The sequence below is a fragment of the Silurus aristotelis genome (genome assembly GCF_946808225.1).
Source record: "Silurus aristotelis genome assembly, chromosome: 11".
Taxonomy (NCBI): domain Eukaryota; kingdom Metazoa; phylum Chordata; class Actinopteri; order Siluriformes; family Siluridae; genus Silurus; species Silurus aristotelis.
This window is the reverse complement of record NC_139584.1, coordinates 13,714,542-13,738,770: the sequence shown is the minus strand read 5'-3', so window position 1 is coordinate 13,738,770 and position 24,229 is coordinate 13,714,542. Positions and strand designations below refer to the sequence as shown.

Sequence of the window (24,229 nt, the reverse complement as noted above, 5' to 3'; positions counted from 1 at the left end):
CTATTTCTTTATTCTTGAATCGCATTTAAATAAATAATGTACTGGCAACAGGTAACATGCAGTTAAATATACAAGCAGGACTGGGTTTTTCCTTTTTTTAACATTTCAAAATCACCAAAATCTAATTTTTTTTCTGATACATGGATTTCAATCAGTACCTCTGTACTTCTTTGTATTACTTGAAAATGTTTTCATTATTTTACCTTAAACCCACTGTTGCACTAAAAATCTTTTGGATTGTAGGTGTAATATCAGAACATGTTTTAATGTATTAAAAAGTATATATAAAATGGACCTAACATACACATCTATACATTAAGCACATTTCATAACATTAAGGCACATCCCACAGCCAGTGAGAGCTCCACCTGCTGGTTAGCTTTTCAATATAATGCACAGTATATCATATAGAATACAATTCTATTACAATAAATTCATTACAGTGAAAATGATTTTATTACTGCAGCTGCAAACATGGGCTAATGTTAGTCTAAGAGATGTCTAATGTTGATTATAAAACTGTAATACTAGTATAACACATGGACAGTAAAAATACACCCAAGAGAAGAAAGAAAAAGCCTCTTACTTTTCAACCACCAAAGTAGGCTTAAGTAGTTGTACTAGCCTTTTTTATTATCATTCCGACTATATACAGTACAGTACACATTGAAACAAAATAATGTTCCCCCAGGACCGAGGTGCTACATAAGACAACATAAATTAACAAATAACACAAAACCACAACTACACAAAATGAACTGTGGCAAAACATAAAATTCACCACTAGGGTCTGTGAAATTATACCCCTATTAACATGGGACTGAATGTTCATTGTTAAATAAGGTATAGCTCTAACATTTAGTATTAACATTATAGTTATATTAGTGGAAGAAAATTGTTAATCCTAGCCATTTTACACAAAAAAGTGTGGTTGTTGTGATTCTAGATCTAGATCATTCACTGTAATGGAACCTTGCTCAGAATTGGAGACTTGAAATGGTTTAAGTTCAAAATATATGCAAATATATTTTATTTTGCACATATACCCTGTATTCTGAAAATTGTTAGGTGAGTGCTTAACCCTATTTTATGAATGGCAGACTGAGATTATTAAAATTACCTAATTCAAATATGGTTGCCAGATTTGTCTTGAGTAAAGGTGTCTGATAATTAGATGAGGCCTGCCTCATTTCCTTACAGTTCCATGCCTAATTTCCTTAAAGTTAACTGCCATTTTCATCTCTGGTCTCAGCAGGGTCTGACTCGATTAACACTAGCTTTATAAGGTTCTAAACTAGGCACAACATCCAGTTCATAGCACACATTAAATTAATTGTTATATTTATATATATATATATATATATATATATATATATATATATATATATATATATATATATATATATCTATCTTATATATTAACTATATATATATATATATATATATATATATATATATATATATATATATATATATATATATATATATATATAATTAAAATTGTCTAAAAAATGCTTAAAATAGTCTAATAATTAAGTGTTATGGAGTGAAATAGTGTTATTTACTCATTTAAATCGAATTCATATAGTGTTCTTTGGGTTTTTACTGGGTTGGAAGGGGCGTATTAAAAGGTCGCGAAAATTCGGAACTCGCAACCGGTCTTGGTCCCTAACCCTCGCGAGCTCCGAGGTTCCACTGTATATATATATATATATATATATATATATATATATATATATATATATATATATATATATATATATATACATATATATATATATATATATATATATATATATATATATATATATATATATATATATATATATATATATATATATATATAACATGATATAATATGTGTATATATATATATATATATATATATATATATATATATATATATATATATATATATATATATATATATATATATATATACACATGTTATATCATGTTATAACATGTTATATACATATTATATCATGTTATAACAGGTGCCATGTATATATATATATATATATATATATATATATATATATATATATATATATATATATATATATATATATATATATATATATATATATACACATGGCACCTGTTATAACATGAGCTGCAGTGCCATAGTGTGAGAGGTTAATAGCTTTCAAGAGGATTCTAGCCCTATTTCTATGACACTGTTTCTGGTTAGTATGATAAATCACAAGCAGATTGTCCATATGCATGCTTTGGAAGCTTGTGATGCTCTGATGAAGCACTACACCTCCATAAGTAGAGGTGCAATAATGACCGCTGAAGATGTGGGCTAGGGTTCACTGATAGGCTTAGTCTTCAGAAATACTCTCCTACTAGTTGGGACTGGTCAGGTGATTGGAGCAAAGTCGACAGCTAAATGCCCTGCAGGTGTGCACTATATAGGGGTACCAGACCCCTTGTTACTTGGCTTTTATTTTGGTATTGCATTTGCGTTTATCTTGTGCTTGCTTTTTCCCCCTGCTATATCAGTTTCACACTTCCTGCTTAAGGCTCCAAGGTATATTCACTAGTTTTGCTATGCTCCAAGGGTTTTTTATGAAAGCAAGCCTCATTTCTCGCTTTATTTTAAAGTTTACTGGGTAAAAGCATCTGCTTTGCAGTCAGATGTATGTGAGGACTACCCCAATGCCTGTATTTAACAGTTTTTCCTTGATTTACTGTTAAAACATACTAGGTATTTACTGACTAGTAATTTACATAAATGTGCCATGATTCAGTTTATTCAATGCAATTATCCAAATATTGTAAACAACATTGTATGAAAATTGAGAACATTTCTGACTAAACAAACATTTATATTAAATTAATTGTGAAAATGTGATTTTTTTAAACTAAATACAATTTATAATATCTATAAACATCTAAATAATATTGTAAACAAAATGTACTACAGGTTTACTTTGTCCCCAAAATGTGATTGAATAAACAATCTTTGATCCAGGGAAAATAAATAATTCAAATATAATGAAATCTAGCAGTAGCAGTGACTGGGTAAAGTATTAGAGTTTCAAATTCAGCTAAAATACATGACGTCTGTGGCCAAATATTTACAGTGTAGATTGCCGTGGCACATGGCTGGTGTTTTTTAAAACTAATCTTTCTGTTTTCAATGTGGTTGTGTAACCGTGTATACGTGTAACCATTTGACATTTATTGTGATTCAGAGTAACCGTTCAAATCATGTGCAGATGAGTCCCAGATGAGTAATGTTGCAGGTTCTCCAGAATTGAATGATCTATTGTGATGTATCATCTCATTATGCATCATTTAACCCCCCTTTTTTACTGTTGGGTTAATTTTTATTTTTTGTGTTTGTTTGGTTTTATTTTTTGTTGTGTGCTTTACTGGACTTGTCTGTCATTGCGTGACCATGTAAGTATATGTCTGTTGGTTATCAATGTGACTCAGATTTTCAGTAGATTATTGTTTCTTTCTTGGATTTGTAAGGCATGTGTGCTGCCTTTTCCTTTAGTATGATGAACCCCAGTGCCTGTAATTAAATGGGGTATTTAATTTAATTAAGTATTTAATATTTCCTGAGTGAATCATAGGCTGGCGTAGTCAGCAGTACTCTTATTATATACTATTTCTAATTAACTACAATTGCAGTGCCCATTCTGCTACATTCTGCCAAAATTGGCAGTATCCTGGTATAGCTATATATCATTGTATAAATCAATAAAATAAAGCAGTTGTAGTGTCCCCATTCCTTCACTAGAGTGATATCTGCACTCAGATGTGGTGGCCCAATTCTGGAAGAGCTTTGGCAAGGTGCAGGGCCTCAACTCTTATTTTACAAAAATTCTTAGATACTTTTTTTGTCTTTTAACATTGTTTCTTCATATGCGCTTCAGGCTTCTTTAATGAGTAAAATTACTGTCCCAAATGAAATACCAGGTTTGGTATTCACAGCAAGGTATCTTTGGGTCTGACTCTTTGGGCTAGCTCAACAACTGAAATTATGATCTGGCAGATAGAAATCACTTTAAAAAGCTGGCAAGGCAAAGTCAGTACAGCGTTAAGACAAATATCTGAGAAGCAATGTAGCGAGGCAATACCCCTACACAAGTCTACAACTCATAGCATAAATGGTACATAAATGGTCATCATATGAGTTTTCATTTAACCACATTCCTGTTGTTGGAACTTTGCTGCAAACCCCCACATTTACTTTCGTGTCCACTCCTTCATGACATCAAAGTCTTCATCATCAAAATAACTTGGCAGGTACATCACATTCAGCCTGCTTAAACGCTATATAGTAAACCCTGTAGACCCCCTGCCAGTTATAAGATAGCCATGTCATGCATGTAAATTTGGAGTAAGATCTGTGAGACAATTCAGTTACTGTACCTGACCTCAAAATCCTATTAATATAAAATTGTCACTAGTTTCGTAAACAACTCACACAGTGTAAATACAAACAGCTAACTTTCCATCTGTGAGTAGTGCATTAGATTTCCATGCACCTGGTTCTTTGATCCTCAACTTCAGAGTCATGTTTCAACTCTAGCTCTGTCTGGTCCCACATTGATCTTAATCTCCACCAATAAAGGTGACACAAAGAACCATAATGTTTTCTCCACAATCTTTGGACAGGCTGATTCACTCACGCAATGGTATAGTTCCAATTAAATCTGTCTGCACAAAATCATTACTTTCCATGTGATCCCCAAAGAAGCAGACTCAACAATTTTGCTATATGTTCAGCAATCTCTGCTACAATTTTCAGTGAGATGGTGCTGACAAGTAGTTGACAAGTAAATAGGAAAGGCTTAGGCTTGCATGATGATAGCAATATCTAAGCTAACCAAATAACTGTTTAATCCCAAGTCTCTGGCATGGAAACACAAAGTTTAATATGCAGCGGTTAAGATTAAAAGTAATTTAAACACTGAGATTTTATACTTTTAATAAACATTAACTGTAATGTTGTTAAGAAAGGTAATAATCGTAACTATCAAAATATTGGATTTAGATGTTTGATTAAATATTGAGTCAAATATTAGGGAATTTACTTCAGACACGCACTTAACCTTTGGCTTAAGCCTTTTAAGAGCAGCAGGTTAAAATTCAGTAATTTCTATATTCATTATACATATGCAACCATCTAAGGACACAAACAAAGCTACTTCTTGTGTCAGGACCAACCAAAAATACAAATTATTGGAACATAGCACTGAAATTTCTCTACACAACCTCTTTAAAGTTGAAATATAAGTTTTGCAATCAATTGCTTGTTAGATACATCCTTTTGGCTACTTTAAATAATACTACACGTTATCTGAACAATTGCCAATCTTGATGTATGTCTGTCGTTCATCTTCATCCAATTATCCTAAAATTATATTCACTATGTTTGTAGTATATTATCTAAGTACCTATAGTATATAGTACCTATAGTACCTATACAATATTATTGTACTGGAGCCTATTCCAGTTCGAGTAGGCACAAAGTAGGAAAATTTTTCATTTATGAGGCACCGTGCGCATACTATGCATGGACTTAAGTAAATTTGAATACATTATTCAGACTAAACAGAAAATGTGTTCTCACAGGATGAAACACAAATATTGGGCAAAAGTCTTTTACTTTTATGTGGTGCTTGTAAGGTCAAAGGTTTTAGCCTTTGGATAACAGAAATAAATTTTTTTCTTCTTATGTACCAGCGCCATTTGGATTCCACTTTTTGTAGAGTTTGGACATTGGAACTCTTTGTGTGTTCAAAGGCTCTGGCATGGAGAAGCTGGTGTTGGATCTATGATGATCTCAAATGTTGAGATATTTGCTCGGTAGCTCCTGGATCCATAACATTAACTGACTGTAATAGACTGTAGAAAGGACATTACCCACAATCTTACATTCCAGTGCACATGGTGGTTCTCACTCTCCTGTGTTTTGTATTGTTTTAAGATTTATAATCACACTCTTGATATCACCCGAATGAGGATGGGTTCCCTTTTGAGTCTGGTTCCTCTCAAGGGTTCTTCCTCCTCATAACATTTAAGGGAGTTTTCCTTGCCACAGTCACCCCAGGCTTCATCATTAGGGATAAAAACACCTAATTCACTTTAATTCTTAAATTCTCAAATAAAGCTGATTTGAGACAATGTCCATTGTGAAAAGCGATATAGAAATAAACTTGACTTGACTCGATTCTTCTTTCTGTGTTTGTGTTGAAAAGTCGTGCACATATTTCTGATGTGTTTAGCATAGCCCTTCTAAAACATTCACTGTGCAGAGATCTTTTCTGATCTTTCAAGAACCTAAAATAAAATAAATACAATTTTGTTTTTTTTATCATGATCAGACCTCCCCTGGTCTTTTTCACTGTATTTGTAGATACTTATAATCATTGATTGATTCATGTTGTTTTCTTTTGTTTCTTCTTCTTATTGCATTCTATTTAAAAAAAAAAAAACCTCTTTCCTTTGTTATTTTAAAGTGCTCTAGTGTTGATGATGTGATGGAGCAGGTATTTGATCACAAACAATCAGTCAGTATGCCCCAAATTAATTAACTTTTTTGCTACAGCATGCGTCTATCCAAAAATGTATTATACGGTAGAAAACAGCACTCTGAACTACGAAGCTTTTAGATATTTCTAGGCATACTGACTGATTTCACCACAGTGTTTATAAAACTGACTCCTTACCCCAAGTGATATTTGCAGGTAGACAGCAAGCAAAACTTGGAATGTGTCTTATTCCTATGTGTCCTACAGAAACAGCTGGAAAGCATTGTTTGAAGTATAGTTAGCTTGCTTAAAAAGTCACATTAGACAGAAGATAAAAAGCATGCAGGTCCTTAGGGTCTCTATCATATGCTCTTCAATTTGCTACTTGCTGTTACAATTTGTGGATGAAATAATGATTTTATTTCTCTGTGTTTCTCAGCGCTTCAGATATGAATATTTCAGATAAAAATATTTTATATATGAATATTTCAGAAATAAATATGTAAACCTAACTGGAAGTGTGCCCATGGCTGTATTAGAATTTAGTACGGTTTTACTCTTACAAAAACGATAAGAAACATACAAACAACTTAACCCAGAGCTCTGGGGACAAAAATTATGGATCTCCACAAGTCTGGTTTCTTTTCAGGGTCCATTTATAAACAATTAATAATACCACCAGCATCTGTACAAACTACTGCAAGCAAACATGAAAAACTTGTGAACGCTTAGACATTGCATCATTACGGAAGGATCGTACACATTTTGGCCGTAAATGTTTCTCTTACTCATACTATGTGGGTGTCTATATGATCAACATAATCCTCACAGTTAAAACCAAACACAACAAACACTTCTTTTATGTGTACAATATTTTCCGGCTGTGCCCATATGAACAATTTTTGACCTTGGGGACTGTTTCTCTTTGTTAATACAAGTCCTTATCCTATGTATATCCAAATATGCTGAGTTTGCTGCCCGTCATCTAGGACTACATGTGAAACTATCATTTTCTCTGAATGAATGAGAGATATCATCAACCTCCTGGAAGCTGTGTCACTTCCTAGTGTTATAGCAAACAGAGCTCCGGTTTATTTCAGGAAGCAAATTAATCATCACATCTTATTTGTGTTTAATTACATGATTGATATAAATGCCTACATTTATCGATTGTGTGTTTTTTAAATTCCAGAAACATTTGTATTATTTATTTAAAAAAATGTTTTAAAGAAGTGAAGCTCCCTGTGTGTGTGTGTGTGTGTGTGTGTGTGTGTGTTACGTCATTCCGCTTCGAGCAGGTCCCGGATGGAGCTGGGGGAAGTGAACAGGACTGCACAATAACTCAAGGCTGGAAAGTGTAGGGGGGAAAAAAACACTTAAAAGAACACGCTGTGATACGGAATTGGACTAAAATTGAAAAGGTGGACTTTAGATGAACCTCGGACACCACCCGGATCTGAAAATCGTACATTCAGGTGTTTGTGTTCGGTAGATTGTGGCGGTGGAAGTTGATGAGGATTTGTGCGGTGAAAAAATAACGTTACAGCAGCTAACAGCGGCGGCGGCAGTAGCAGCAGCAGCCGGAGAAAGAAACACTGAGTCGGAATAACGCCGGAAAAAAAAACCCAGTAGTTTGTAAGACTCGTGGTGATTATAGAGGCTCGGTTGATGAATTATGTCTACCACCAGTATTGATCCTCAGGTAGGCCTCACTATTCGATACGTTTGCTGAAGGAATATCTGCTTGTGTCCACAGTTGCTAGCTGTGAGCGCAGGTAACGCTAAGGCCTTGGTTTGGACCATGGAGCAGAAAACCGGGAATGTGCTTCTTTCCAGTCTTAGCCTTAGCTAATGGCTATTGCGGATATGCAGCTCGCTTGCTTCTTGGGCTTTTGAACCAGGCTCTGGGAAATACCAAGTTTGCTGCAACGTTGCATCGTGTTCACTAATTTTCCAAGAAGCTGTCAGTCAACGGCTCATAACTGAGACTCGTAGAATAGAAGTTAATTTACTGTAAGCTAGCAAAGCGAGCTAATCCGTGCAGCTCGTACATTAGTGTTGTAGATCAATTGAAATGGTTTAGCAGCACGGCATTAGCGATTAACAAGTTAGCTAGCTGCATGGTTCTGCGTTTTGTTCCTTTGATTTAACTCCATGTCTGTTTGTTTCCCTCCCCCTCGCCCCCCCTCGCATCTCTTCCATGCCCCCAAACGGAACCTCAAGACATCGAAAGGACAAGATGCTAAAGGTAAGGAAACGCGGCCCAGCGGTCATATTAGTTGTCATACAGTGAGTGATCGGTGTAGCGAAGGTACACGAATCTAGCTGTGGGTACGAGGCCGAGCACTATTGTCGCCGTTAGGTCTGTTTGTGAAATAAGATGCTTTATTTTTTTCCCCTGGCCTAGCGGGGAATTCCTTATATTTCCTTCATGAAATCTAATCATGTGGCGAAAGCGAGTCTTCTTCCACAAGTAAATGTGGCTGGACATCATTGCTGCTTATACAGTAATCAGTCTCTCACCTCCTGTGTCCTGCAACTACAAATAGTCGAGGTGGATATTAGCTTCAATATGAATGTCTCGAGTGTAATTCACATCCCTTATAGACCATGACAGAATAATTAAAGCTTGCACAAATCCACGTCGACACCTTATTACTATTTTCGTATTTTGGCCAGTTTGTCAGGTAAAAGTGCAACTACATGGTTTAGGTGATGTGGGTATGCATATGCAGCTCGCCTGTTAGATGCAATTAGTAGGAACACAGACATGGTAGAGGCATGCAAGCATGGATTAAAGTAATAGAGCTCGGGTTCAATTGGTAAAGTGGTTTTTAAACCAAACACTCACTTTGTAGTGTTGGGGGAAAAAAAATCAGAATCGCAGAAACGTCACAGCCTTCCAGTGATAAGGCTAGATAATGATTTAATCCAGACTATGTTTCTAAATGTACACCAATGTGGAGTAACTAACAGATAAAATGGCCTGCACCTGAGTCAGTAGACACTTTTCGCTGAAGTGCATGACGGGATGTTTCACTCTCCGTATTGGAGGTGTTTGCAAATCTACTTTGACACCTTATTTCTATTTACGCTAAATGTAAAGTTTGTCTAGTATAAGGTTTTAGCTATATGGTTACTGGTTATGACATTGTGTTGGGGGAACTATAAAGATGTGCCACTCAAACTTCACCGCCATCCTGTGATAATAATTATTTAATCTAGATTCTATTTCTATATGTACACCTACAGTGTGTACTAACTTGGAATTATTAGATTAAATGGCTGGTACCTGTAGTCAGTGGACACTTTCCATTGAAGAGGATGTTTCACTCTTCATATTAGAGGTGCTGCAGATTAAAAATGGTTATGCACTTGCAGCTTCTTTGTTAGATGCAAATAGTAGGAGCTCAGACATGGCAGACATTGTGGTGTAACACGCCCCCCCAAACAAATCTAATGATGTCACTCAATCCTTCACAGCTATTCTGCGATAAAGGGTTAAATAAGGATTGAATCTAGATAATATTAGAGAACTGTCTAAAACCTCTAGTCAGTGGACACTTTGCATTGAAGTGCATGACGGAGGATGTTTCACTCGTCATAATGGAGGTGTTGCAAATCTGCTTTGACACTTTATTGCTATTTACACTGATGAGACATTTTGGCAGGTGAAAGTATATTTATTTTATATTTATTTAGTAGGAACTCAGACATGGTAGAAGCGTACAAGCAATATTTTTTTGAACCATTTTTTTATTGTTGGATTAAAAAAAACCCCAAACAAATCTAATGATGTCACTCAAAACCTTCACAGCTATTCTATGATAAAGGGTTAGATGATAATCCAGATTATATTTGTAAATGTACACTCGTGTACACCTACAGTGTGTACTAGCTTAGAATTATCAGATAAATGGCGAGTACCTATAGTCAGTCGTGGCCTTCTGGTGAACATTAAAGTGCATGATGGAGTGTTTCTCAAATTGTGCATACTAATAGATGAACTCCAGTCACTCAGAATAAACCTATAAAAAGTCTATCCAGTATATCAGACACTCTGGGTAGATATTTTCAGTAGGACACTCACTGTCACTATCCATATTGCGAGTTTTGTGATTTGAATTAGTTAAGTTGCATATGCGTGTTATTTTTATGCTGGAGCTCATGTTTAGTGCGTGTTAGTCATCCTTATTCACCAGCTGGATGTTCAATCACCGATTCATCAAGTCGGAGTCACTGAGATGAACTGTGACTTACGTTTATTGTCTCAGATGAATCATATCCAGCTAAATAGTTATCAAGTTTTTGAATGAATCTGCTTTGTTCAAAGGCGTGGAGGTTTTAAATAGGGTGTAGGTGAGGGCTTTAAAGAGCAGAGATGGATACCACATGTTAAGAAAACAAAGGTGCCTTTGTCTCATTCCTTAAGTGATGGACCATCAGCTAATTTACATGGTCTTGTGGTTTAGTTAAGTCTTCTGAACTGTCATTTTGGACCTCTGTGTGATCGATTTCCAAAGTGGGAAAAACTACAGGCGTCGCTATGTTTGTTTCTGATTGGCAGCAAGCTAGCCAGATAACTATCATAAGTAAGGGTAAATTACCTCATCAGAACAGTGGACTGTAGAGTCAGTATTATAGATTTAATAAGCAAATGTATAGTTTAAGCTTCAATGGAGCATGGTGGAAGTTTTGCAGACTTTTTTTCTGTTTTTTGCTGATGTACATCTACTAGATTGCTGGGGGGGGTCATGCTATAATATATTATTTAAGAGAAGATGTTTTCCACCGTTTGTCACTGTTAGAATCTGAGCGTGATTGTTCCTGGGGGTTTCAGACTCACTTGATTCTATCGAACCCTTGTGCGTTTGTGTTTATCTAACTTGATCACAAACACGCATGGAGAATACACCATAATATTATTTCTCACTGTTATGCATAGCACTTTTGTGTCTATTTGTATCACATGGTGTAATTCATTGCACCCAATGTTTTTTGAGTACAATGAAATTATGGTACACATGTTGTGGAAACATGAAGTCACTGGATAAAACACACAAACAGGTTACTTTGCGTCCTGAAATGCACACCTGAGTACGACTTGTGTTCTCATTCACATGAACTGCAACACAGTTCCAGTGCAATCAAACCAATCCTATGTCCTACATGTAGCCTTGGGTTTGACATCCCAGTGTGCTTCATGATCAACATGAGATCCTTCACATTTACAATTTTCCTGCAAACTGAACTGCAATGTTTTGTTGCCCTGTTTGGACTGGATTAGTGCACGGGGAGGCTTTAGCGCATTTAATTACCGTATTACATCAAAATGCGAATACAAATATAGAAATAAAGATTTGAAAATGAATTTCTAATTACTTTAAAAACCGCACTGTTCGGTGTTTTCTTTGTTTTAGTATGAAATTATTCAAAACTTGAAAAAACTTTCATTCGTTTTCTTTGGCCTGAGTCTTCTCCTTGCCCCTCACTGTTTTCTCCCCGTTCCTCCATTTTTCATTCTGCAGCACCTTCTGTGTTTACCTGTCCAGAGCACTCCAGAGTTTAGCAGTGCGTCAGTAATAATGGTCCGTGGGGAAACATGGTGCTCTGTGTGTAGTAATTTGGAACATAAATAAAGGAACATGTTCTAAAAGCACATAGTTTTTACAGTACTGCTGCATTCGAAATATTTGTTAATACAAGATTTACTACTAAAACATGGATAAATAAATGGATAAAATGGCTAAAATAACTGTGAACTAGGATTATTATTAATTATATAGGCTTACTTTTATTAATAAATCATCAATTATCAGCAAAAGTATTAAGAGTGATGTACACGAAATTGCACATCAATGCTGGGGGGTGGGGTGGGGTGGGGGGGTGGGAAGGTATGCCAGTTTCTGTGCTGTAGCAATGACGTGTTAAACATATGAACGAGCTGTTTATTTTTATTTCACAGCATTTTGCTTTTATTGTGATTGTCATGAATTAATGCAAATTATTTTATAAAAAGATTTTTGAAAGTCAACCACTGATTGTAGTTGAAAATAAAAGTTATCCTCATAATTGCCTACAGTGGCACATAAAATGGGATGTAGTTTTATTTACTTTAATCTGTTGCAAATATTTTTTATATATGCTTTAATGCACCTATTATTCACTTTGTGCGTTTTTGGGTGCACACGTATCTATCCGGCACAAAAACACGCAGGATAGGCGAGGCATCTATCTTACTTGTACATGTTTAAACCTACAATCCGAGCAAGTGTAATTACTACGGCTGTCAAAATTAATTTTAACGGCACTAATTTTTATTAGCGCTTGATTAATGCAGTACTCATTTCTGTTGGACCATTTTTATTACAAATATGAATAAATATAAAAGAAGCGAAATTAAAACCAACACAACACACATTTATTCACAATGTCCTTTCTTTACTCATATATCATATACATCCTCTTCGTTCGGCATTCTTCCATTAGGGGTCGCTACAGCAGATCATCCGTCTCCAGACCCCCCTGTCCTGTACATCTGCTTCTTTCAACCCAACTGCATGTCTTCCCGCACCACATCCATAAACCTCCTCCTTGGCCTTCCTCTTTTCCTCCTTCCTGGTGGTTCCATCCTCAGCATTCTCTTACCGATATACCCCATGTCCATCCTCTGCACATGTCCAAACTATCTCAATCTCGCCTCCCTCACCTTGTCTTCAAAACGTCCTACATGCGCTGTCCCTCTAATAAACTCATTTCTAAATTTATATATCATATACATAATGTATATACACATACATACACACACAAAATCCACCATGATGGAACATAGTAAAGGTTTGTTTGGTGTCCTGATGATCTACGTAATTTAAAAAACCATTTACAAGAATATTTTGTCTTCATGCTTTATGTTGCATTTGGTTTCAATAATAATAAACATAAATTTGCATAAAGCATCCATATTTGTACATGCTCATGTTGATTAAAATATAAAAAATGTAAAGTATTAATTTTTAGGTACATTTTGAACAGATAAAAATGTGCAATTAATCAGCCCTAATAATTAACGGCTTAATTATTACCACGTGTTTACAGTTAAGATGAAAGTTTGTTGGCTTATTTGCTGCAAACTAGCTAGCAATCAGACCACCATTTATAGAAACTGGTAGTATTTTTGACCTGTTTTTTCATCTAAATCTTCTTACTCTCATAATGGTGCAGTCATTTTTTGTGAGCATAGCAATAGTGGCAAACTCTAAAGTCTTGCCCACCCCAACTCTGCACACTGCCCATGGTAATGACAATTTGAGAAATGCATTTTATTTATGATCCTTTGGGTTCACAAATATACTTATATACCATAGTATAAGCTAAATTTGGAAACCATTGTAATCTTTAATTAAGGTATGTTATTAACTAATTTTTTTGCCTGTCTGTGTTTTTGGTTGGATTTTTTTTTTTAGTGCAAAATGGCTCACTCCACCAAAAGGAAACTGTCCACGACAATGACTTTGAACCGTACCTCACTGGCCAGTCTAATCCGGTGAGAAAAATTGTGTGGGTGTATGTTTTCTGTGTGTACTAATAAAGGTCTAAAAGAGAGGAAAATTATTTTATAAATTGCACATATACCCAGTGATTTTGATAAAAAAAAATTATAATTTGAAAGCTTGCCCTAGGTCAAAATCTTCTTTTAGCTTCAGCATATGTGTGAGGTGTACTAGTCATTCAATATACACTTTCATTATGAAATTCTCTTTCTTGAATATTTATTAACTTTTTTCTTTAGATATATGATAACCATAGACATTTGTCTTAAAGATACATTGATTATTGATGATTTTATTATTTTTTTTACCAAAGACCGTTTCAATTTGATAGCCGATCTAATATCCTAGATTTAATTTGTCATCAGTACTTTTTTTGTGGGTGTTGCAGTGATTAATTATGATAATTTTGTATTACAAAGTTCAAACAGTCCTTTCTGCATTCCAGAACAACAGCTACCAATCCATGACTGACCCCTATTTATCAAGCTACTATGCGCCATCTATTGGGTTCCCCTACCCTCTAAGTGAGGCTCCCTGGTCAACCGGTGGTGACCCTCCAATCCCTTATCTTGCCCCCTATGCCCCGCTCAGCAATGGAGATCATCATTTCATGCATGACACTGTGTTTGGACAGCCAGGGGGATTGGGTAGCAGCATCTACCCTCACCGTTTTAACTTTTTCCCAGAAAATCCTGCCTTCTCTGCCTGGGGCACCAGTGGTTCTCAGGGCCAGCAGACTCAAAGCTCAGCCTATGGGGGCAGCTACAGCTACCCGCCCAGCTCTCTGGGTGGCACACTTGTGCCTGACGGGCAGACAGGCTTCCACAGTGACACCTTGAGCAAGGCACCAGGTATGAACAGTCTGGAGCAGGGCATGCTCGGGCTGAAGATCGGAGGTGATGTTGTCACCGGTACTGGCTCGGCTGTCAAGACTGTGGGTTCGGTTATTAGTGCTAGTGGTGCAGTAGCAACTGGTAATGGTGGAACCCCAGTAGGCATGCCAGCCCCTAAACCCACCTCATGGGCTGCCATTGCAAGTAAGCCAGCCAAAGCGCAGCAGTTAAAGGTCAAAAGCAAAGCTGGGATGCCTGTGGCTGGAGGTGCGCCCCCACCACCACCCATCAAACACAACATGGACATTGGCACCTGGGACAACAAGGGGACCAAAGTGGCATCACCTTTGCCTCCCCAGCAGCAACAGCAGCCACCTTCTCTTTCACATGGTCACTTGCCCCCTCACCCTCAACCGCCCATGCCCTCGGCCCAGTCACTGGCACAGCATATGGCTCTGCAGGCTCCACCTCCTCCTGCTCCTCCTCAGCCCTACCAGAATCATTCACCGGCTCCACCTCCTCAGACACGGTGGATAGCGCCACGAAACCGGAACCCAGGTTATGGTGGAGGTGGCAGCATGGATAGCACTTGCCCTACCAGTGGTGGTGGATTGGGCAACGGTGGAGGAGGAGGGGTCATGGGCTCTACTTCCAGCATGGGCTCTGGAGACCCACACCCATTGCTGGAGAAGTTGCGTGCATCGCATAGCTACAACCCGAAGGACTTTGACTGGAACCTCAAGCATGGTCGTGTTTTCATCATCAAGAGCTACTCAGAAGATGACATTCACCGTTCAATCAAGTACTCCATCTGGTGCAGCACAGAGCACGGCAATAAGAGGCTGGACGCAGCATTCCGCGCCCTCAATGGTCGGGGCCCTGTCTATCTGCTGTTCAGTGTAAATGGCAGTGGGCACTTCTGTGGCGTGGCCGAGATGCGCTCACCAGTAGACTACGGCACTAGTGCCGGTGTCTGGGCACAGGACAAGTGGAAGGGTAAATTTGATGTGGACTGGCTTTTTGTCAAGGATGTGCCCAACAGCCAGCTGCGCCATATCCGCCTGGAGAACAATGACAACAAACCTGTGACTAACTCACGTGACACGCAGGAGGTACCACTGGAGAAGGCCAAGCAGGTGCTGAAGATCATCGCCACCTACAAGCACACCACATCTATCTTTGATGATTTCTCACACTATGAGAAACGGCAGGAGGAGGAGGAGGTGGTGAGAAAGGTAATCATTTTTTGTTGTTGTTTGTGTTCTTATATGTGTCATGCATTATGGTGCACATGTCAGATTTTCTTGAAGGAAAATTTTATAAAAAATAAACAAAAAAAACCTGTTTACATTATGCATGATGTACATTATTTATTGGAAAATGTTACAGGCACATAATGTTTTTATTCTTAAGTGGGCAGTCATAAATAAGTAAACATATCACATAAAACAAGATCATTTTGATAACATTGGTTGTTTTTTGCAAACCTGCCAGCCTTTAAGTGGTTTGTGTAGGAACTCTGCATTTTAATAGGCATCTTTCCCCTAATCTCAAATTTAATAATGTTATCTTCAGTTTCCTGTGTAATGAAATCTCTTATCTTTCAATGTAAAATCAAATGTGGAATGTATGCTCGGCTTGGCTAACATTAGCTCAACTATGCTGAATTTTTTTATAGGATGCTACCAAAACACAGTAAACAGTCAAAATATAGCTTTCGTGTCGGAAAGAAAAATATGTATATAAAACCTTAGGATAAAAAAAAATAAAGTAATAAAAAAAATAATTGTACCAATTATTTTACTTTAGTAATGGTACTTGTTAGTGATGATTAAAAAGTGATTTAAAACCAATTGCTCTCATGCAGTACAGCCATGTACAAACAGCATGGTCAAGCTTGTAGAAAGTGTGTGTTTACGTGGTTTTACAGTTGTCACCCTAATGGTTACCATAATCCCACCTACACCTGCACTCAGAATGGTGTGAGAAACAAAAATATGAATTGAGTGACAGTTCTCTGGGTGGAAGCATCTTGTTGATAAGAGGTCAGAGAATAATGGTCAGATTGCCTCAAGCTGCCTTGGATGTACTGTACATACAACCATAATGAGCAGAAAAGCATCTTGGCCCGCACAAAACAGCAAACCTAAGGTGGATGGTCTACAACAGTAAAACACCACATCAGGTTCCAATCCTGGCAGCCACGTACCAGAATATGAAACTATCATGGACATAGACGTACCCAAATTGGACAAACAAAAACCACCTGATCTTTTTTCAGTCTGCATCTGTCCAGGTAGGGTCCAGCATTAGTGCATCTAGAAACCTTAATGATTCTTTCAGTAAAAATCACTTGGCATCAGATGGGGCAGATGCAGCAAGGCAGAAGTTTCAAAGGTGGCATCCTATGACATCCTATAATTTAAAATTGGAGTGCTTCAGTATTTGTACTACATTGTGCATTTATACTACATTGTACTGGCAGTGTTTGTCTTTGAAGTTTGCATGGTTTCAAACCACAACTACACATTGTTGTTCTACAGCGTTGACAGGTCTGTTTTTGTTATTTGCAGGATATATGACACATGGTCCCCACCATGAAATTATACATCATGTTTTTTTTTTTTGTTTTTTTTTTAAGTGCCATTAGAAGAATTGGACCAAAAGAATGTATTAAAATAATGCAAACTACAGGATTCTATATTAAGTTATGTAACAACAAAAGCACGTCATTCCCCCATGAGTGCTTGAATTGAACAAACCTCTCATGTAAGAACCTTCCTTAAAATACATTACACCAGGCAATCGTTTGAATCTTCAGAATATATTCAGTAAATATTGAGCATATGTTATGAGAATAACAATAATGTGAGAAAACAATAATGTGCACCACAAAATAGCTGGTGTGAAACTTCTAGCAGTTAGAGATTTGTGGATCCTACATGTCGTGTTGTGGCACTGACCTGCCACCATTTTATCTTCCAGATGCACACGTTGTATGCTGATGTGTATGTGAACAATGCTTGCTCACTTCGCATTCAAGTACACGTGTATAAAGTGAAAGATTAAGAGCGAACTCTATGCAGCTCTCTGGTTTTAAGCTTAAATTGTTGAACATTTTATTGCTTCAGTTTGTATAATAATAATACAATAATTAGTAAATAATAATGAAATTATTACATTTATTGTGAGAAATTATAATAATTGACGTTAGTAGTTGCTTACAGTTTAAATGCATTTTTCTAATCTTTTGCAACACATTGTGCCAGTAAATTTATTCACACTTTTTCATTTTTTCGTTAACAGAACTATGAACCCACTTCATCCCAGAATCGATCACGTCTGGATCAGGTAAACAGTTTAAATTGGGGTTTGTAGCGGGAGTGTGGACCTTCCTTGGTGGAATACGGATATCTTGTATTGGTCATGCAGTGCAAGGCCCATGATCTAATGATCATCTTCACCTTTGAACACCTTCATGGTTTTTTTTTTTTTTTTTCCTCCTCCTCCTCCCCCCTTCTTCCAGGATCGCCAAAATCGAAGTAAACAATAGAAGACTGCACCTCAACCCAATAGCTTGATCATCTGTTTTAGGACTGGCCATTTGAAAATGAAATTTAAAAACAGGACACAAGAAGAAATTTTAAAAAAGAAAAATAAACAGTTGTCTATTTAATTCTGGGGACTTGGGCCAGCATCAAACTCAAGGCTTTGCCCTACGGGTTATGGTTCCAGCTCCGTTGGAGATGAAATCAATTAGCGTCTATCAAATAATGGCACCGTGATCATCTTTTGTCTCTCTTTTGTCATTTGGTTTGGTTTCTACACACCTTGCTCCTTCCTTACATAACCAACTTTGGCCAACATTTATCTGCACTTTTTTTTTTTTTTTCTTTTTTTTTTTTGTAAACTGTACCTGCCACTGGCTGTGAGAGTCAAAATGAGTCAGTGCTGTTAAAAGTCTATGATGCGAGTTTGTAAGTATTTGTTGACCTGTTGGTTGGTAAGGTAAGGAAAAGACTAATCTGGAAGCACCGTAGACTCCTCCCCAGCATCAGTCACTGTATTTGGCCAGTTACATTTTGTACAATCAAGATGTACATCTGTGTTGATGGTTGTATGGATGTGAAAGGGGTTGACCGAGGAGCACATGTGCCACTGCATAAAAGGGACAAAGAAATGTGTCTTGAAACATGATGATGTTGCTGTAAAAGAAAACTATATTTTTTTGAATTATGTAACACTCAGCTTATAACTTTTTTGTTTTAGTTTTTTTTTTTTTTTTTTTTTTGTGGTAAGTCATATTGGTCACAAGACTCTGCTTATCATTTACTTTTCATGCTCGGAGCCTTAACATTTTTAAGCGATTTTGTCATCAAAACCGTTAAATAATTGCTGTACTATACCTCAACAGCATAATCAGGGAAAAGACGTCCCGTGCACCCTCAACCCAAGGGAAGTCAACATCATCACTGGCTGAAGTGAAGAGGAAAAATATTGTCTGAATATGGTTCTGAGCCAAGTGCTATGATTTGTTTTACTCTGCTAATGGTTTGAAAGCAGCATTCTAACTGTACTGTTCCACTGATGTCCAGCAATGGCTGTTATTTCTTTGCTCAAACCAATTTAAAAGAAATGTAGCATTCACTGCTTACTGAAATCAGTTTAGGTGCATCACTTAAAATATGTTTGTTTCTCATCCTTTCTTAGCAGTTTCAGTTAATTGATCTTTTCTTTCCCTCATCCTGAGTATAATGCTAAGCTTTAATGTAGGAGCATATAATAACTGAGAACGCCTCAAATGTGTAACCTGAAAAATTAATGTTACTGATTTACTGTTAAAAGTAGAAAAAAAAAGACGAAACAAAAGAGTATACGGTTTCTGTGCGTGATTTTTTTAGGACCTGCTTGCTGTTGTGTGTGTGTGTTTGTGTGTGAAAGAGGGAGTCTATCATGTGAGGAATTGAGATTTATATAATCATATAACAAAATGATTTATGAGAATATATGAAATACTAAAAAAAAAAAAAATAATTACAAGGCAAACATTTTAGTCACCCCTGAAATGAATATGCATTGTATGGAAGGTCACTATCTATCACGTTCTTAGATTTGATCATGGTCATTATTAAAATAATACTATATGTTGTAACTGGTGTTTGAAGGTCTTGTTTTTACTGGTTTGTCATTTGTAGGAGTTCCATTAACTCTTTTCACTTTTTCTCAACTTTCAGAGTTTTCAGAAATATCTAAAGCAGTCAGCATCTCTAAAAATGCTATGTAATAAGCCTTTTCCCCAAAACAGCATTAAACTCATTAATTGAAATGTAAAGGTAACTTTAATGCAGTTTCTGTTAGACCAGGAGACCAGTAACCAAGCCTGTAAAGAAATATATTTCATTAGCCTTTAAGAAATAATACAGTATTTATGTACATCATTAGTCCATTAATAGTCAGTTGAGCCTTAAGATTGATGAAACACAAAGTGTGATTTGGGTGGAAAAGGTCAGTCAATGTTGTGCAAGTAAGTTTGTTAGCAGGGCTGCATTCATTTCCTTTCACTTTTAGGTACATTTTGGCCTTTGTATGTACAGTCAGCTCCAGAATTAATAGCGAACAATGTATAAAATAACGTTATTCAAACGGTTTGTTATATTAACCTTGTTTTATTTAAAAAAAATTATAAGTGTTCCAATTATTGGCACCCCTGCATTCTGTACAACCTCTTTGTACGATACAGAGAGAATATCTACGATCAACAGGATTGTGTTCTGCTTTTCCCCACTTGTTTTCAGTCATGTTTTCAGTACTAATTGCAATGTCAAAGATTGATTCTGTGTTTGTTTATCTGTTTTGTTTTGTTTTCTGTGTATATTCTGTCCCTTTTTTTTTTTTTTTCTCTCGTCCTGCTGTAGGATTACAACCTAGTTGTAGCTATATGGAAGAGGCAGCATATTTTCATTTAAAACATATGAGTCCATGATGGATAAGTTTAACTCACAGGTTTCTAAGTGTCTCTTGACGAAATCCATTCTTTCTGCAGATTATCCACTGTATATAACATTTATTAAACAATTAGGTCTTTTTTGTATAACCAATTATTCTTTGTTTTCCAATTACCAAGATTACCTGGACTGTTTGTTGCCATAATCCTTTGTCTCCTTTGACCTAAAAATCCACCTTTGGTCAAGGTTTATATCCACACTCCAGTTGTGTCAAATTTTAAATTGCTGACTTTTTATTTTTATTTTGTAGAAAATCTCCAACCTTATTCTAAGAGTGCTTTTTCCTCAACATCCTTCTCATTACTTGTAGTATATAATAAACTTGCATAATTTGCATCAAGATAGATGAATGATCAGGCATTTGGTAGCTTTATTTTGAAGTTTATCACCATTTATTTTTTTATTATATTTGCATATTCTCTAATCTTGCTCATGCTTCTCATGATAATATGATTATGGGACTGTGGCTTCTGCATATCTATGCACCACTTAAACAGGAAGTCATGGATAATTTAAGGGTTCCTAAACTTTCAAACCTTAATAAAAATATAAATGGTACGAGTATGAGTTGACTTTGTTCATAACGTATGTATATGGGTGCCAGTAATTGTGAAAATTGTTTGTTAAATTAAAGATTAAATCCTCCTATATTTCAGGCTGCGATTATGCTAATTAAACAAAATCATTTGTAACATTTTGGGGCTCTATCTTTTTTCCACGGGTGCTAATAGTTCTGGAGCAGGCTGTAGGTCAGATTCGTTCAAAAACAAGATTGTTGTATTTGAGAAATTGAACAAAATCTAATAAAACAAAAACCGTGTTTTTACCTTCACAGCATTGTCATGCAATTAGCTTGAGGAATTAGCATCTTTCACTTTCAAGCCTATCTGAGCATGTTTCCTAGAAATGATCGAATTCATCTTTCTAATTAAATGTACTATATTTCTGTTTAATTTCAAAGACAATGTCGAGTCTATAAGGTGTTAAACCCATATAAACCAGAGCGCTGATGGGGCGATCTTATAGCCTACTAAGCTAATACTGCGGAGCTGCCATCATCAAAACACTGACCTTGTACGTTATTCTGTTAACAGACATCAATCCCAGTCATTATAAATTGCTTTATACAACAACAAAAAAACGTGTTGTAAAAAAAAAAAAAAAATTTGCACATATTTTTGAGGTCTTTCGTTTATTTCACATTCCCTGTGCGACCTCTGTATCATGTTCCGACTAACAAGAAGGTCACAAGCTTTCCAATGAGACCAGTGCATCCATTAGACAAAGGAAAGCAAACGGGAATTAGAGAGGGCCACAGTCATTTAGGATAATATATGTTTTATTTTAAATAAACATAGAAATGACAATGACATAATGTGACATTGGTGTGCTGCAAAGAAATGTAATTAAATCATTTATTTCCACGATAAACAAGAGCGCTGTGGTATTATATAGTCTTTTACATTTCTAGAAGCAATGTATTGAAACAAAATAAAGGCCAAAGAAAGCAGAATATTTGGTAATTGGACAAACTGCGTTTATTATTAATAAATGTATTGCAGTCACAATGCATATTCAGGATCTCTCTTTTTATTTATATATATATATATATATATATATATATATATATATATATATATATATATATATATATATATATATATATAAAATAAATATATAGCCGGTTTACTGCATACGGTGACAAAATCAGACCAAACACCCCAAGTCTTTTTAGTGGTCCTTCTAATGGATGGTCGAGTCATTATCCAGCCATTTACTGTAAACCTAATCTCAGACCATTTAACTCCGAGCTATAGGCTACAGCTCACCCGTCTGATGTTCATTAGCCATCTGATGCTCTTATAACACGTTTACTGTAATGTGAGCGGACTTTAAAGAGCAAGGAGGAGGGGCTCTAGCTATCAAAGTTGCTTCTTCTATAGTACATCAATTTGCCTCACACGCTTTTGGGTAAGCAACCAAAAAATAATAATAATGAAGGAATAAAAAAGCCCTGTGCTGCCATGAACGTGTAGAGGCTGAGCGCTTCTAAATTCATCTCACTGCTTTGGCTCATTCGCATCCAGCAGATGAATCCCGCAGTTTTCGAGGAGCCTCTCTTGGCATTCACCGCGTGCCTTAATTGTATCGGATATTAAATCAAGGTCCGCCGTGAACACGCAGAGCTGGAGCCCGGGCTCGACAGAAGCTGCAATCTGCCGCATTCAGTCAGTGACGATTAAAAAGCTCCTCTCCGTGTCCCTGCTCGTTCATATCCAGCGCAGAGCGCAGCTTTAACGCGTCGATTGCAGGCGCAGTAAAAGCAGGCCGTCGGCCTTTTTCTCACTGCACTGAAACACGGACTTGTGCAGCTCGCATCCAAGCTGCCACCGCTATTGTCCCTCAGGCAACCAGACTTTTTTTTTTTTCCTTTATTTCTTTTTTTTCTCTCTCTTTTTTGAAGACACCTCTGATGATCTTTAAAGCAAAACCTAAAATTTCTCACATATACCAATTTAATCGATATTGTTCTACAGGCATGGGAATCATATAAAAATGATATACAAGTAACACTGCTAAGACATCTGCATCCTAATCACAGATCACATAATCCCTATATAAAATCTCGGTCCCCTTGGTGTCTGTAGATTGCACCTTTCTGCTTATTAGGGTGGTAAACAAAACGTACCATTAGCACGTACATGAACATCCTCCTATTCCTCAAATATGAAAAATAGAAATAAACCTTTCACAGCCCCTCCCCAAAATTTTCCCAGCAAAAAAAAATCATAAAAAAAGAGCTTTCGAGTTCGGTCCCCAAGCATCTCCGTAAACAAAGGTTCCTTCGCCAAGGATTTTTTTTTCACTCAACCTGACCGATCTCTCTGCATCCTGCTGGATACGCGCCCTGCAACTGAAGCGAACAGGCACGAAAATTGAGCTTTATTCCCGTTCGTGATCAGATCAGCCTCTGCCGCAATGTTCAGCTCTGCCGTCGTGTGCTCAGCTCCAGGCTTGCGGAGATCAACGCTTCCTTGTGCGCTCTCGCCCCGTTCTGCTGATGATAAGACTCGGCGCAAAGAGGATTACATTGGGACAAGGTGACGTCATGACATGGACCGCGAGTCCCTCCCCCCTCCTTCTAACCCGTTATAACCAAATCCCCATCAGGAGAATATGCCCTTGAAAATCAGCGACACTGACATTCACGGAGAATCACTTGATTAAAAGAAAGGAAATAAATGAAATAATAAATAAAAACAGGAAGATTAGGTTACAAAGTGTCTACATCCACAACGCCACATTGTCTTTACTGTCCCTGAGCACAGGTTACATACAAATAA

The 24,229-nt window shown here is 36.7% G+C and overlaps 1 protein-coding gene across 2 annotated transcripts; it reads left to right on the top strand.

Moving 5' to 3' along the window:
• Positions 1–7,769: 7,769 nt before the first annotated feature.
• On the top strand, positions 7,770–21,579 carry ythdf1 (YTH N6-methyladenosine RNA binding protein F1). Of its 2 annotated transcripts, none has more exons than XM_083553760.1 (6): positions 7,770–8,199; positions 8,721–8,745; positions 13,961–14,040; positions 14,493–16,115; positions 18,187–18,231; positions 19,295–21,579. In XM_083553760.1, the coding sequence occupies exons 1-6, from the start codon at positions 8,173–8,175 to the stop codon at positions 19,358–19,360; spliced, it is 1,866 nt and encodes a 621-aa protein (XP_083409886.1). In that variant the 5' UTR covers positions 7,770–8,172; the 3' UTR covers positions 19,361–21,579. The 2 variants fall into 2 exon arrangements, with proteins under 2 accessions (XP_083409886.1, XP_083409887.1); XM_083553761.1 differs by having other exon boundaries at positions 18,407–21,579.
• Positions 21,580–24,229: the final 2,650 nt, after the last annotated feature.